Source organism: Myotis myotis, unplaced genomic scaffold (genome assembly GCF_014108235.1).
Source record: "Myotis myotis isolate mMyoMyo1 unplaced genomic scaffold, mMyoMyo1.p scaffold_m19_p_3, whole genome shotgun sequence".
Classification (NCBI taxonomy): Eukaryota; Metazoa; Chordata; class Mammalia; order Chiroptera; family Vespertilionidae; genus Myotis; species Myotis myotis.
In genome coordinates, this window is record NW_023416335.1 from 207,124,390 (window position 1) to 207,139,627 (window position 15,238).

At 55.7% G+C, this 15,238-nt stretch overlaps 1 protein-coding gene across 1 annotated transcript in view; it reads left to right on the forward strand.

The window, feature by feature from the left end:
• Nucleotides 1-13,986, forward strand: part of LOC118650756 — a 24,688-nt gene extending 10,702 nt beyond the window's left edge. The window contains exons 4-5 of the mRNA XM_036299051.1: nt 11,354-11,424; nt 13,633-13,986. Coding sequence (XP_036154944.1) covers nt 11,354-11,424; nt 13,633-13,986 — 425 coding nt within the window. The remainder of the gene's footprint in view (nt 1-11,353; nt 11,425-13,632) is intronic.
• Nucleotides 13,987-15,238: the final 1,252 nt, after the last annotated feature.

A 15,238-nucleotide genomic window follows, 5' to 3' on the forward strand; every position in this document is an offset into this window, starting at 1 on the left:
TCTTCCTCCAGCAGGCAGGAAGGACGGGCAGATCTGTCAGCTTCAGATACCACTGCCCCCCCCCCTCCCGCCCTCAGGGGGCCCAGCCCTGAGCCCCAGGAGGCTGCAGGGAAAGGGCAGGGTGGGATGGGGGGGGACAGGAAGCATCCCGGTCTTCCCCTCCTCCCTCCGGCCTCACCCTCCACCCCCATCTCTGGCTGGAGCTTGCAGCCCCAGGCCTTGGCACTAGGGGGACGGGGGCGGGAACGGGGACAGAAATCCCATCCTGGCTCAATGCCTTCTTCTCCCTGATGTGATTTGTTGGCCTCAGGATGGCGATGGCCCTGGCAGCCCCTGGAGAGCTGGGCCCGAGGCTGAGGGATGGAGAGAAAGGGAGAGGGCGCTGCCACTGAAGCCCTTCCTGTTTGCCTGGCACTGGGCTGACCCACGCTGCCCTGGGCTGGTTCCTGGGAGGCCTCACTGGGAGTCCAGCTCTGCAGGGGATTGTCATGTGACCTTAGGTGGCCACCAGCGTCCCCCTCACATGCCAGTGTGACCCCAACCCGGTGTGGCTGCTGCTCACTGGGGAGCTCGCTGTAAACACTCGCTCCCAGTCCCATTCCTCGTCTTCCATTTGGGTGGGAATCTGTTTTTAAAAGCTCCGCTGAGATGGTGCTGCAGCTGGCGTAGGAACTATTGGAATAGATAGATGGTCTCTAGGCCCCCTCCCCAAACTCAAACTCCCCACCTCTGGGGCGGGTGCCCTCCTCACGGCTGTGTCCTGAGCAGGGAGCTGTGCGGGGAGCAGGGAGCTGTGGCTGTGTCCTGAGCAGGGAGCTGTGCGGGGAGCAGGGAGCTGTGCGGGGAGCAGGGAGCTGTGTGGGGAGCAGGGAGCTGTGTGGGGCTGCAGGAACTGCCAGCACCCAGAGGACTCAGAGGGGCCCTGAAAGTGCAGCCAGGGCTGCCCCTTCCTCCTCCCTCCTCCTCCTCCTCTTCCTCTCCCTTTGGCCTCCGCTTTCTCTCTTTCCCACTTCTGTCGCTGCCTCTTGCCCTGGGCCTTGCTTTCCTCTCTGCTTTGATATCCTTCTCTTTCGCCATGGCTTCCTCTTCCTCTCCTAGTGCCCGCAGCCCCCTCTCTCTGGGAGGCTTGGCAGTCTTCACCCTGCAGTGTTTGTCCTGCCCTTTCTGGCCCTCTCTCCCTCCTGCTCTCCCTTCCTCTCTAGCCCCTGACCCTGCCCTCCCCACCCTGCATTGCTGTGTCTCTGTGCCCCCCCATCCCTCCCCTGCCCTGGCCCTGTCAACCTGGAAATGTGGGCCGGCTGCGGGTGGTGGTGGTCCTGGGACAATGAGAGCCATGGGGATGGGGAGAGGGGACAATTTGGAGAAACCAAGGTCTGTGCAAAGGATCAAAGGATCGCAGGCCGGCTCCCAGGGCTGAGGGCGCTGCGCCTCTGTCCCCACCGTCAGGGCCGCCCACTGGCTCCAGCCCAGGCTGCAGCTTGCTTCTCCTCAGGCCACCTGGTCTGGGCCACAGCCATGCCCGGTCCCCCTGCTGCTGTCTCAGCCTGTGCCCTGCAGCCCACCCCATCCCCAGCGTAACTGCCGCTGCTTCTGAGGCCCCTCTCGCTGTGTTCCATGGCTCTGTGTCGGGTGGGGACAGCGGTGGGGACAGGGGGCGAAGGAGACCAACAGACCAGCGCCTCCTCTGTCCTCCAGTCTCAGAGAATCACCTCTTGTCTTTCCTGGGTGACCTGCCAGGGCCAGTGGTTGGGCCTCCAGTCCTATTAACCCTTTCGGGCCAGGGCAGGGTCAAGGGCTCCCTTTGGAAGGAGCCTGCCTGGGGTCCAGGGGTGTCCCGCTGGCCCTGGGCCTCCCGCTCTTCTGGCCACAGGGCCTCAGGTGAGGAGCCGGCCCTGCTGTCCAGGGAGGTCGGGTGGCCCTGCTCGCCCACCTGGGGACGTTATCCGGGGAGCTCGGGGCGGGAAGAGCCTGCTTCTTCCAGGCCCCTCTCTGCGCCCACGCACTGCGGGCCCCTTACCCTGTGGCTACACTGTACTGTACTGTAGTCTACGATAGTTCTGGACCCCGCGGGGACATGCAGGGAGCAGCCAGGAGAAGGGTTAAGTCAGGAACTCTTGGGATGGCTTTGGCCACGGCTATCCCTCCGGGAGTGGAGAACAAGGGCCCCATTCTGTGTGTGGGAATTAATAGCAAAGAGTCATCTGGGGTGTCATTCAAGCCCTGATCAGCTCCCAGAGGAATGCACGAGAGAGGGAGCGAGAGGGAGAGTGGGGGGGGGGGGGGGGAGTGTGCAGGGAGAGGCCTGAGGCAGAGATGTCAAAGGAAGGGCACGGGGTCCTGCGGGTAACAGGAGCCTGCCCGGGCCGGTGGGCCCACGGCCCGGTACGGGAGTCCTGCTTTTCATCACCAGCGTGGCCCTGTCCCCACTCAGGACGGAGACCCCTCTCCTGTCACTGCCTCACCAAGGTCTCCTCCCTCCGTCTTCCCTCTTCCCCAGGATGTCTGCAACTGCCACTCCCGTGTACCTGTCTCCCCCGAGGCCTGGAGCCCGGCCCAGGCTGTGGGCCTGTCAGGGCGGGCCCCTGGCCTGCTCTCCTGGGCACCCCCCATCTGCCCCCATCTTTGCCTGGGGTCCTTAGCGTTCCCTGTGGGAACGGCCTTGAGGCTGGCGCTGTGGAGGGCCAGCTGGGTTCCCGAGGGGTGCCCTCTGTCCCCAGTCCAGTGGCCTGGTTCCAGGTGAGCTGAGACATTCCTGCCAGAGGACACAGGCACTGCCTGCTGCCTGCAGGTGGGGGGCACTGGGGCACGCAGCCACCGTGAGCTCAGCCAGGCCGTGGCGTGGGCACGAGTCCCGCGGGCTTCTGGAGACATGGTGAACGTCCCGGCCTAAGGAAGGGCCTTGGAGAAACTCGAGGTCAAATTCCTGGTTTTCAGGACGAGCAGGCTGAGGCCCCAGAGGGGACCCACCTACCCATCAGCCATGTGCCTCTCAGCCCACTGCCAGGACGCTGCCCGCGGGAGGCCTCCCAGGCACCGGCTTGGCCTCTGAACCAAAATGAAAGGTTCTGGACCGCATGGGGCGAGAGCCCTGGATGCAAAGGGTGGAGACTCCGCGGCCTGTGCGGCCGGGGCAGGGCTCCCAGTGTCTCTGAGCCCCTGGGGCCTTGTCTGTAAGACGGGGTCATCCAGCCCCGGCAGCTGGTTGTGAGGTCACAGGTGTGAGGCCCTGACATACTGGCTGACCACCGGGCGCTGCTGTTATTTTTATTGTGATTGTTAATATGATGGGAGGTCTGGGTGGCTTCCAGGGCCCTTGGGCTGGAGGCACCCTGTGCACCTTTGACTGTGGGATGGAGTCTGGCCTGGCAGCCTGCCCTCCAGGGCCGTTGGAGGAACCTGTCACTCCTCCTGGGCCGCGGTGTCAGCGGGGGTGAGTGTCCTGGCCCAGACACTCCCTGGTGCCCATCTCCATGCCTGGTGACTCCTGCTGGCCCTGCTGGGACGGGGTGTCTTCCCTGACAGCGCAGGGTGGGGAGAGGGCGGCCGCTGGGGAGCTCTGCAAGCTCCGGCCTCCGTTTCCTCGGCAGCCCAGCCAGCCTTCCTCACCAGGGTCGTCCTGGGCATGTTGAGGCCTTGGCGGGACCTTATGGCCCAGACAGGGAGCGGAGGCTTCGAAAGAGGGGCTCATCTGAGGCCGTGAGAGGCGGGCTGAGCCTGCAGGCCCCTCTGCGTGGCTGGAGTCTGGACTCCTGGGTGCTGGCCCGGGGCCTGGCCCCAACTCCACCTCTAGGAGCGGAGTGGACTGGAGAATTCCTTGTCCTGAGCGGGGATGGGGAGGATCTATCGAAAGAAAGGAGCTGGAGCCTTTTGCAAACCATCGAGTTGCTCTACAAATATGGGGGTTTAGTAGGAGGGTCACCTTGGGATCTCACCTCCCATGAGCGTGTTGACCCTCTGACCTTGAGACCCCGGGAGGAGGAAGGCAGGTGGGCCAGGCCTGTCCCGTGCTCTTCTCCACACCCCGTGTAGGGGTCTAGGGTGGCTGGTGCCCCGAGCCCAGAGGGACAGACTCACTGTGGGTAAGAGGTAGGGCAGCCCAGGGTGTCCCGATGGTGGGTGTTTGAATGTGACATTCTCCAACATGATCGAAGTGAAGGGTGAGGGGCGAGGTCTCACCGTCTCTCTACTCTGCGCTGGGTCTCTGATCGCGAGGAGCTCATAGCCTGGCGACCGTGGCATTCATTATTTCAGCTCTCGGTCCCAGCATAGTGCTCCGCAATAGCAGGCGCTCTGGAACACGTCGGGGACTGAACGGAGTGATGGTGCTGAGACAGCCCCGCTGCTGAGGGATGAGGGTGTGGGTGGAGGTGAGGTCTGTGTCTTGCCTGGAAGCAGAGGCCTGGACAAGGGGAGTGAGGAGCGACGGCTGACGGGGGCTATGGCGGCGGGGAGGCTGCGAGGGAGGCCAGAGGACTGGGAGTCGGACAGTTCTGAGTTCACCCCTTACTTTGCAACCTCTTATTTGCAAGCTAGTTCCCTGCTCTGAGCCTCTGCTGCCTTCTCTGTCCACAGGGATACTGGGATCTGCGTCATGGAGTTGTCATGAGGCTCAGGGCAGGTCACGCATGGGCGCACAGCGGGCTCTCGACGGCACACACGCCAGCCACTCCAACAGGAGACACGACACAGCTCTCTGTAGAGAACAGATACAAATTACAGAAATGTTTTCTAGAGACGCAGTGACACACACCGAAATAAATCCGCGTGGTGATGTATTTGAATCATGGAGGCGAAAGACAGATTTTAGAGGAATTTGTGAATGTATTTATCCCATGGTCGGTGCCGAGCGCCTACTCCATGCCGGCGTCTGCTGCCACCAGAGACGTAGAGAGGACCAGGCGCTTCCCCTTGACCTTGAGGTTCGTGGTCCTGAGGAGGAGACGGGTAGATAAACGCCTGATTCTCTGCACCCAGCGTGGTCAGCGTCGGGTGGCCACACACCAGGCGGATCTTCTTAACCTCTGGCAGGGGAGCCTCAGGGCCTAGAGGCTTTTTATTGGCCACAAAATAATTTGAGAACTAAAGAAAAAAGCACCAGTTTCAAAGTATGTGATGAAAAAAGCAGAATAGAAATTAATCAAAATTTCCAAATGAAAAATCACAAAAGCCCTTTAAAATTTGTTTTTAGCCAAATGAGTATATTTAGTATGTGACGAGGGCGCATTTTCATATGCTCAGTATGAAGTGGGGTCTGCCTGAGACCTGCAGGGTCTTCTGAAATGATTCTGCGAGACAGCAGCCGAGGGTGCTCAGTAACAGGAGCTGTGTCTGGGGCAATCAAGGAAGGCTTCCCAGTGGAGGTGACATTTGGGCCAAACCTTAAAGAGGAAGAAGGGTTTGAACAGAGAGAAAAGCAGCCTAATGGTAATTAAAGTTAAAGGAGATACATGAGCGAAGGCACAGAAAAAGGACAGCATAGGGAGGATTTGGGAGATGCACAATATTTGGACTTAGAGTCCGGAGAACAAGGGAGGGGCCACAGTGACACTAGAAAGGGTGGCAGGGGATTTCATCATGAGGACAATGGGGAGCCTTGGAGAAATTTTAAGAAGGAGAGGGGGGTGGTGACATGGACAGACTTTTTTTTTTAATTAAAATGTATTGGGGCGACATTGGTTACTAGGACCTTATAGGTTTCAGGTGAGATTCTGTTACAAGATCTGTGTATCGCACTGTGCCCGCCACCCACAGTCAAATCATCTTCTGTCACCCAGACTTTTTTTTTTTAAGTTCACTCTCAAAGCATCAGGGGAGAGGCATGCTTGGCGGGGAGGATGGGGAGGCGCTGGAAGAGACAGGCTGGGAGGCGGTTAGGGGGCCGAGGTGTTAATCCTGGGCAAGATGATGGGGACCTGCGCTGGGACAGGGCCGAGGAGGGGAGTGAAGAGGAGGAGAGATCTGGGAACTCATCGGGCAGCGGCTGGAGTGAGAGATGCCAGAAGCTGGTGGCAATGCCAGCCCCTACGTTCCCAGGGCTCCCGGTGCGCCTGGAGCTGTCTGTGATGTATCTTCTTACTGTATCCTCCCAGCTTCCCCCGTGGAGAGGCGGGAGGCGGCTCACTGAGGTCTGTGTTACATACACTAGCACCTTCAGCCAACCAGAACCCCATGTGCCCTGTACCTACAAAACAATGTCAGAAAAACAAAAAAACCCACGTGAGCTACATTCAGTTTTGTAGACAAGTTAGAAAATATAGAGAAACAAACGGAAGAAAGTAAAGCTCCCAACCCCATTGTCCAGGAGGCGGTAAGTTTGGTGTAAATGTTTTCACACCTTTACCCCTAACTGTGTGCAGCTCCCTGTCCATCTGAACGTGTCTGTCTGTAACCTGCAGCCCTTCCAGCCCCTGGGGTCGGCACCGTCACCAGTCTGCTCGCCCTCTGCCTGCTGCCCTCCAGGAGCTGCCCCCCCAAATGCACCCTGGGAGGGTGCTATCAGGAGATGCAATGAGGAAGGGGCGGGGTGCAGAGAGACGTCCCTGCCGTCCAGGTGCACAGCAGCCCAGTTCGTCTCTAGATGGAGGATGGGCGGATGTTTGGGGCGCATCTGAGCACGTGCACACATGAGTATTGGGGTTTACACCTCAATCAGCAAACTTCCAGCAAACTTTCTTACTGTTGCGAACTCGATCTGTCAGGACTGAGAGAAGCAGGTTGAAGTTCCCAATGTGCTCATTTTCTCCCTGAATCTCCTGTAGTGTCTGCTTTATGGTTGTTGATGCTGTTATTTGGTGCATAAATATATTTTTATACTTTCGTTATGGTTAGCGTTTAGCTTTACAGTTCCACTTCTTCACCACCTTTATTGCTTTTGTTAGAGATTTAACCTTGTCAGGTCATGATCGCCTGCTTGGTAGGCCGTCGCCATCCGCAAGCAAATACGAGTAATCAGAGCCCCAGCGGCCGCAGAACTGGCTGGAACCCTGACCTGACACTCGCTGGCCGCGTGACCGTGGGCGAGTCCCCAAGTATTTGAAATCTCCATTTTTGACAAACGAGGCTGACAGCAGCTTCATAGGTGGCCATGGTGAAGGGAGGAAAGTCTTGCATTAAAAATTAAAGGTCTCTAGAGGCGAGAACCACTGTCCGCAGGGCAGATGGAAGGATTTCTGAGCCACTTGCTGTGAGAGTCCGTCCATTCGTATGCGGAGCTGATGACAGGGCCAGGCCGGACACCTGGGAGCCCAGAGGAGGGGCCCCATCCAGGAGACACTAGGATGGAATGGGTGACCGCTTGGTCTGTGTAGGTGGCCGGTGAGGGTTGTCAGGCAGAGGGGATGGGAGGCGCCTGCAGACCGGTACCTTCCCTGGAGGAATACGTACAGGCTATAGTCAAGTGCAGACCTGAGAAATTGTGTAACAGATCGACATCGCTGCAATTCCCCTGAGCATGGTCAGTTTTTAGGCATTAGTGTTTATTGTGTTGTACAAAAGTATTAGTCCCCAAAGGGTTGGTTTTCAGAAAAGTTCCTCCTGCCCTGACACCAGTGGGCTGAGAGGTGCTGGTCTAGATGGACAGCTGCTGGGAGAGAAGGCAGGGGCTGGACGCCGTGCACCCACCCAGGGGACCTGGGGGTCACAGGGCCAGAGTGACCCTCCCCCTGCTGTCCTCTCAGCACAGAGTAGGCAGCACAGGGTCAGGACGGGCACCCTGGCCCAGGCGAGACTACAGACGACAGCGAAGCCGGCCTGGCCTTGTCCACCCAGAGCAGACACCCTCTCACTCCAGTCCAAATGTCGGGGGTCAGCTAGGCTCTGGGGAGGGCCGGGAGGGGAGCGAGGAGCAGCTTCTCCATCCTGCCGGGCCCATTGCCCGCCCCACACAGAGCCCCAGAAAGGGCCTGGCTCAGGCAGGGCTGGAGGAAGGCAGGGGACAGATCCCAGGCGGGTGTAGCTGTGGTCCCAGCGCTGTCACTTCTCTTCATGCTGTGGTCCCGGGGAGGTCCGCACCTCCCCGACCTCCAGCTTCCTCTTCTGCACGAGGGGGCCCCTGGGGGCCTCTGTCCTCCCTGGCAGAGCCCAGGTGGAAAGAGACACCTGATTGTAAAGCGCTCTGGAGGGGGCAGTGGGCCAACTCGGGGTCCCTGTCCCAGTTCCCGGGGCGCGCCCTGCTCCTTCTCCAGTTGTTCTGGGAAACCACAGCCTGGTGACATTCAGAAGGAATTGGATTTCCTAGTTACAAGAGCTCCATTTCCTCAGTGAATAGAGCCAAGAGGCCCAAAGAGGGCCAGGGATGTGCCCAAGGTCACCGGAGGTGAGCCACAGAGGGGGCGTGAGCCTGACTCCAGACTTGAGGTCTAAGGCACGGACACAGCACTGGGCACTGGCCCCGGGCACCTGCAGGGAGCATGCGGGCACCTGGGCGGCAGGGACGTCTCTCTGCACCCCGCCCCTTCCTCACTGCGCCTCCTGACAGCACCCGCCCAGGATGCACTTGGGGGGGCAGCTCCTGGAGGGCAGCAGGCAGAGGGCGAGCAGGCTGGTGACAGTGCCGACCCCAGGGGCTGGAAGGGCGGCAGCAGTGGGGTGGCTGGTGGGCAGGACAGGGCATCCAGCTGCAGGGACGAGAGTCCTGACTTGTGAGGATGAGCAGGGAGAGGAAGGCCCTGCTCAGAGGAGGTGGGGGCCGTAGGGGCCCCGGCAGCAGGCAGCTCGGGAGCACAGAAGGGAGGGGGGCCCAAGGGGAGCAGCCCCCATGCCACCCAGACCCCTGCCCCTTCCAGGTCTGCAAGCCAGGTCCGGGGGGGGGCAGGAAATCCCTCCCGGTGGGCCTAATGGAGGGCAAATGGCAGAGCCAACGCCAGGGGCATCTGGTCTCAAGAAGGTGTCCAAGGCGCCCGTTCCCTACCAGCCTGGCATGGGGGCGCATGCAGCAGGCGCCCCGTAAGTGCTCGCTGAATAATGGACGGTGAATAAATGAATGCCTGAGTGACAGAGAGCGGGGACTTCTGTCCCGAGGACATTGTGGGTTACAGGCGCTCTCGGGCTGCCGGGGCCTCTAAGGTCCCCTTAGAGTCCTGTGCTCAGCTCCCCCCGGACACCCCCACCCCTTTGTAATGAAGCCATTTGCGTTTGATGAGCTCTTCTACTCCCCACATCCCTTTAGACCAAGGCGGAGGGCGCACGGGGCGGGGGTGGGAGGGTGGTGGGGGACCCGGAAGGGCCATCATTCCCGTTGTTGGAAGATGTGGTTCAGTAGGCAAGTACCTGGAAGAGGGATAGCTGGATGGTACGGTAGGTGGACATGTATTTAACTTTCAAAAAAACTCTCAAACTGATTGCCGAAGTGGTGCACCACGTGCGTCCCCACCAGCGGTGTCTGAGGTTCCGCCTCCCCCACTGGACAGTCTTTTTTGTTGTTGTTAAATATATTTTATTGATTTTTTACAGAGAGGAAGGGAGAGAGATAGAGAGAGTCAGAAACATCGATGAGAGAGAAACATCGATCAGCTGCCTCCTGCACACCTCCCGCTGGTGATGTGCCTGCAACCAAGGTACATGCCCTTGACTGGAATCGAACCTGGGACCCTTCAGGCTGCAGGCTGACGCTCTATCCACTGAGCCAAACCGATTAGGGCCCCACTGGACAGTCTTGAACTTTATCGTCTGAGGTGCAGCGTCTCAGGTGAAGTGGTTTCAGTCTGCATCTCCCTGAGGACAGTCACCCTGAGCATCTCTGCGTGTGCTTATTTGCCGTCTGTGCACCTTCTTTGGTGAAGGGCCTCTTCCAATCTTATGCCCATTTAGAAAGCTGGGTTGTTTGTTTTCTCATTATTGAGTTTTGAGGACTCTTCATATATTCTGATTACAGCCCTTTACTTAGATACGCAATTTTAAAATATTTTTCCCTCAGTCTTTGGCTTTTTTTTTTTTCATGCTCTTTAATGATGTTTTTCGAAGAGCAAAATTGGAAAATTTTGATGAGGTCCAATTTATCAATTTTTTATTTTATAGGTTGTGCATTTAGTGTTATAGCTAGGAAATCTCTGCCCCAAGGTCCCAAAGATTTTATCCTATATTTTCTTTTAAAAGTTTTATATTTTACGCCGAAACCGGTTTGGCTCGGTGGATAGAGCGTCGGCCTGCGCACTGAAAGGTCCCAGGTTCGATTCCGGTCAAGGGCATGTGCCTGGGTTGCGGGCACATCCCCAGTGGGGAGTGTGCGGGGGGCAGCTGGTCGATGTTTCTCTCTCATCGATGTTTCTAGCTCTCTATCTCTCTCCTTTCCTCTCTGTAAAAACTCAATAAAATATATTTTAAATACATAAATAAATAAATAAATAAAAGTTTTATATTTTACATTCAGGTCTTTGATCTGCTTTGGAGCCTTTTTTTTTTTTTTTTTTTGTATATTGTGTGAGATAAGAGTCAAGTTTTTTTGTTTGTTTCTTTTTGCATGTGATTATTCAATTGTTTGAGAACTATTTGTTGAAAAGATTTCTTTCCCTGTTGACGTCTTTTGCACCTTTGTTGAAAATCAGTTGACATATGTATGGGTCTATCCTTAGTCTCTCTTTTTCCCATTGATCAATATGTCTTTCTTTATGCTAATACCATACTGTCTTTTTTTTTTTTTTTTTTGGCTAATCCATTGATTTTTACAGAGAGTGGAAGGGAGATGAGAGAGAGAGAGAGAGAGAGAGAGAGAGAGAGAGAAACATCGATGTGAGTTAACGCATCGATTGGTTGCCATCAAACACATCTCGACCAGGGCTTGGAATCAAGCCTACAACCGAGGTACATGCCTTTATTGGAATTGAACCTGGGACCCTTCAGTCTGCAGACCAACACTCTATCCACTGAGCCAAACCGGCTAGGGCTACACCATGCTGTCTTGGTTATTGTATCCTGATAGTAAGTCTCGAGATCAGGCAATATCATCCCTCCAGCTTTGTACCTTTTCAAAATTATTTTGGCTATTTGAGATCCTTTGCATTTCCACATACATTTTAGAGTCAGCTTGTCAGTTTCTCCAAAAGAGCTTTCCAGGGTTCTTATTGGGGTTGGATTAAATCCATAGAACCATTTGGAGAGAATTGATATCTTAACAATATTGAGTTTTCAATCCATGAATGTGGTATATCTCTCCATTTATCTGTATTGTTACTTCCTCTCAGTAATGTTTTATCTTTTGTCCAATTTATTCCAAAGTATTTGCTATATTAATTGATAGGCTTTCTCTTTACTTTTTAGTTTGAAATGACTTTGGACCTACAGAAGAGCTGTACAGACAGCACAAAGAGTCCTGTATACCCTTCACCCGGCTTCCTCTAATGTCCTTTGCTTTTTCCAGGATCCAAGCCAGATACCACATTGCTTTTCGTTGTCCTGTCTCCGTCTCCTCCCCCTGTGACAGTTCCTCAGGTAATCTTTCCTTGTGTTTCATGACCTTGACATTTTTGAAGAGCACTTGTCAGGCATTTTGTAGAATATCCCCCAATGTGCGTTTTTCTCATATTTTCTCAGTATTAGACTGAAGGTATGGGCTTTGGGGGGTTCTCCTACTCTTTGCATCATGTTAGGGGATACATAATAGTGACATTGATGATGTCACTGTGATAGTGGTGATGTCAGGAGTGATCAGTGGTGATGTCAACCTTGGTCACTGGGTTAAGGCGGTGTTGGCCACATCCTCCACTGTCAAGATTCCATTTTCCTTTTTTCTTCTCTGTCAGAAGTGAATCACTGAGCCTAGCTCGCAGAGGAGAGGGAAATTAAGCTCCACCTCCAGCACCACAGGGTTTATGCTAGACGTTCCCCATTGCATATTGGTCATTTCTTTCTCTGACAGTGAGAAGCCTGGCTCTTGTTATCAATAGTATATTTACCTATTTGTCCAAACTGAGTGTACATGTAAAGTAGTCTTGAAATTGCTAAGCTATGCCTTATGAGAAACCAGTTTACCACCCAGCGTACAGTATTTGTGCGATTGTTTTTGTCTTTAGCATTATAATATCAGGTAAAAACATCATGTGTGAAGTTATTTGGGTCAGGTCATTTCTTCTCCACCCATTTTAGTGCCTTTAAAACCTTTCTTTTTAAAATTGATTTTAGGGAGAAAAAGGGAGAGAGAGAGAGAGAGAGAGAGAGAGAGAGAGAGAGAGAGAGAGAGAGAGAGAACCATCAATCGTCTGCCTCCTGCATGCACCCCGACTGGGGATCAAATCTAAAACCTGGGTATGTGCCCTACTGGGAATCGAACCCGCCACTTTTTGGTGTACGGGCTAATGCGCCAACCAACTGAGCCACACTGGGCAGGGATTTAGTGTCTTTACTAGTATGTCATACATTTGTTATTTACATTTACCCTAAATATTTCATATTTTATGGTCTTATTTTAAATGATATGTAAAATTTTCTGATTGTTTTTGTTACAACCTTTCTAAGCTCACTTCTTTTTTTAGTAGATTTTTTGTAGATTATTTAGGATTTTCTGTAGAGATGATTATGTTGCCTGTGAATAAAGATAGTTTTATTTTCTTCCTTTACAATTTGTATACCTTTTATTTTCTTGCCTTATTACAATGTTGAATAGAAGTGAGATTGCACATTCTGGATCTCTTTGGAAGATAAAGCTAATAGGAATTCCTAAAGGATTGGAGTTTAGCGATTATTATTATTTCTCTCTGTTGGAGAAAGAGTTGGTGCCCACAGAAGGGACCTCACCCCAGTGGGGTTGGCGGGAGTGGTCAGGGTGTTGTCAAGAGGTCCCTGCTCAGCAGAGGTGAGAGCTAGGTGAACTGGAGACTTACTAGCATTTTTCTTCTGCTACTTTGGGCGTAACCGTGAAAGGACTAAAGACGTGCGATTTATTGATTGATTTATTTTTGGATTAGGTCATTTAGCACTCCTCTGACCCTCAACCCCAGATTGCTTATTTTGGGTGTCCATCCCAAAGCAATGGAGGAGGCAGGAAATATTCCTGGATTTGGGGTATGGAGCCTGGGTGGGCATCCTGGCTGTGTGACCCCGGGGGAGACCCAGCCCAGCCCCCCAGGGTGGTTGTGAGCATCACAACAACAATAGCAACGGGCACACCTGTGAACCTCGCCATGCGCCAGGCTCTGCACTGAGTACCTATTTGTATCATTTAATCTCCCCAAGTCCCCCGTGAGACAGGAACTTTTATTTTATTATTATTCATTTTTAAAAATATTTTTATTGATTTCAGTGAGGAAGGGAGAGGGAGAGAGAGATAGAAACATCGATAGATGAGAGAGAATCACTGATTGGCTGCCTCCTGCCCGCCCCTATTGGGGATCGAGCCCAGCACCCGGGCATGTGCCTGAGCGAGTCGAACCTGGGACCCTTCAGTCCGCAGGCCGAACGGGGCAGGCGAGACAGGTACTGTTATTTCCTCATTTTACTGAAGGAGAAGCGGCAGGAAAGGGGACATCTGCCCTCTGACCTCTGCTGGGAACTTTCCTGCTTTTGCTGCTGCTGCTTCAGCCCAAGTATCACCTCCTCCCAGAACCCGCCCTGGGCAGTTCCCTGTACCTGCCCAGACCAGCAGTGTCAGGCCCCCTGCCCGGGGCTCCCACACACCCGTTGCCTGTGCTCCCCCGAATTCAGGACCGCGTCTGGCTCATCCTCGCACCCCAGCACCCACAAGGGACTCAGCACCCCCCAGGGCACCAGCGACTGTCTGGCCCGAACGCAAAGCTTGGGCAGCAGCCTGCGTCCACCCAGCATGGGCTCCGGCCGCACCCGTGGGAGCCTTTAAGGAGGTGCCACCTGCAAGGAGGCCCTGGATCCAGAGGCAGCCGCTGGCCCGAGGCATCTGGGAGCCCACTCCTCCCTCTGCGCCCCCATCAGCGACCCCAGGATGCTCCAGGAAGTGCTGCGCTCACACCCGCCCCCACTCGCCGGAGAAGGCACCATTGTGTCCGAAGGGTTAAGGAGGGATGCAAGGAAGGGGCCCTTTAGCCATGATGCCCTCTGACCTTTCATAAATCAGAGGGGCTGGGGGCGAGGGGCTGCTTGGCAGGGCTTGGGGGGGTGGGGGCTCAGAAGCAGCTGCGCGCGACGTTGACATTGTTCCCACCATTCTAAGTGCAACAAATCCCTCTATTGTGTTCCTGGTTTATCTGGTTCCTCTTGTTTATTAGCACGGCTCCTTTGGCAGCGGTTCCAGCCCTGGGCGGGTGGAAAGAGTGCTGGCACGCACCGCGGGGGGAGGGGGCCGGGAGGGGGCTGCCATCAATGCCCGCATTGTCCCCGCGCTTTTTGTTTCTACTGTAATGACATGTTGGAAGAGAGAGAGGAGAAGAAGAAGGAAAAAAAGGCTCGAGCTGGGGAGGGAAGAGGAGGGCAGCAAAGAAAGAGGGAGCCAGGGCCCTGGTGTGGATTGATGTCTGGGCCTGGGCGGATGTGCCGGCAGCTGGGCAGCCGGGTGGATGGAGCCAGGCTGGGGAGCCTGGGGGGTTGGTGGTGCAAGGGGCCCTCCAGTCTCCCACCCCAGCCTCTGCCGCCTGGCACCAGGTCCCCCCGCCACCCTCCAGCCCTCCTGGGGCAGATGTGGGGCTGTGCCAGAGCGGGGCAGGTGCCGGGGTCTGGGGTCTGCATCCTGATGGGCCCCAGCCTGGCTGTGCCACCCAAGGCAGGCCTCTCAGCCTCTCTGGGTCTTGGTGTCCCAGGTCTGAAAAAGGGGGTGCTGGGGGAGGAAGGCATTTGGGCAATGGTGGCGAGTCCTCCCCAGGCCGGGGTCTGTGCATCCGAGCCTGGGGCAGAGTGAGGACTCGCCCTGGGACAGCGAGCCCAGCACCGCCCCAGAGAGACGGCCGAATGCCAGTTTGGCAAGGTGGCTTCCTCTCCCATCTAGGCCTGGTCCCCACAATGCGGAGGGGGGAGAGGGGCCCGAGCAGGCGGGCGGAGCTCTGGCCCCACTGGCTGGGCTGGGCCTCTCCTGCTTCAGGTGGCTGGACTCAGGGCCCTTGCAGGTCTGGCTGCTGGGCTGGGGGAAGAGCTCAGGGCACCTGAATGAGGCACGAAGGCCCTGGCCATCTTGGGGCCGGCGGGCCCACTGAGGCCAGGGCCCTCCCGCCACTTCCCGAGGCCTCTCTGCAGCACCGGGCCAGTCACCGCCTCTGCTGGCTCGCCTCCAGCCACGCGGAGCTCCTACTCTGCGCCAGGCCTGTTCTGTCCTCGCCCTGCCGACTTTGGGGAGGTTTTCCCGAAA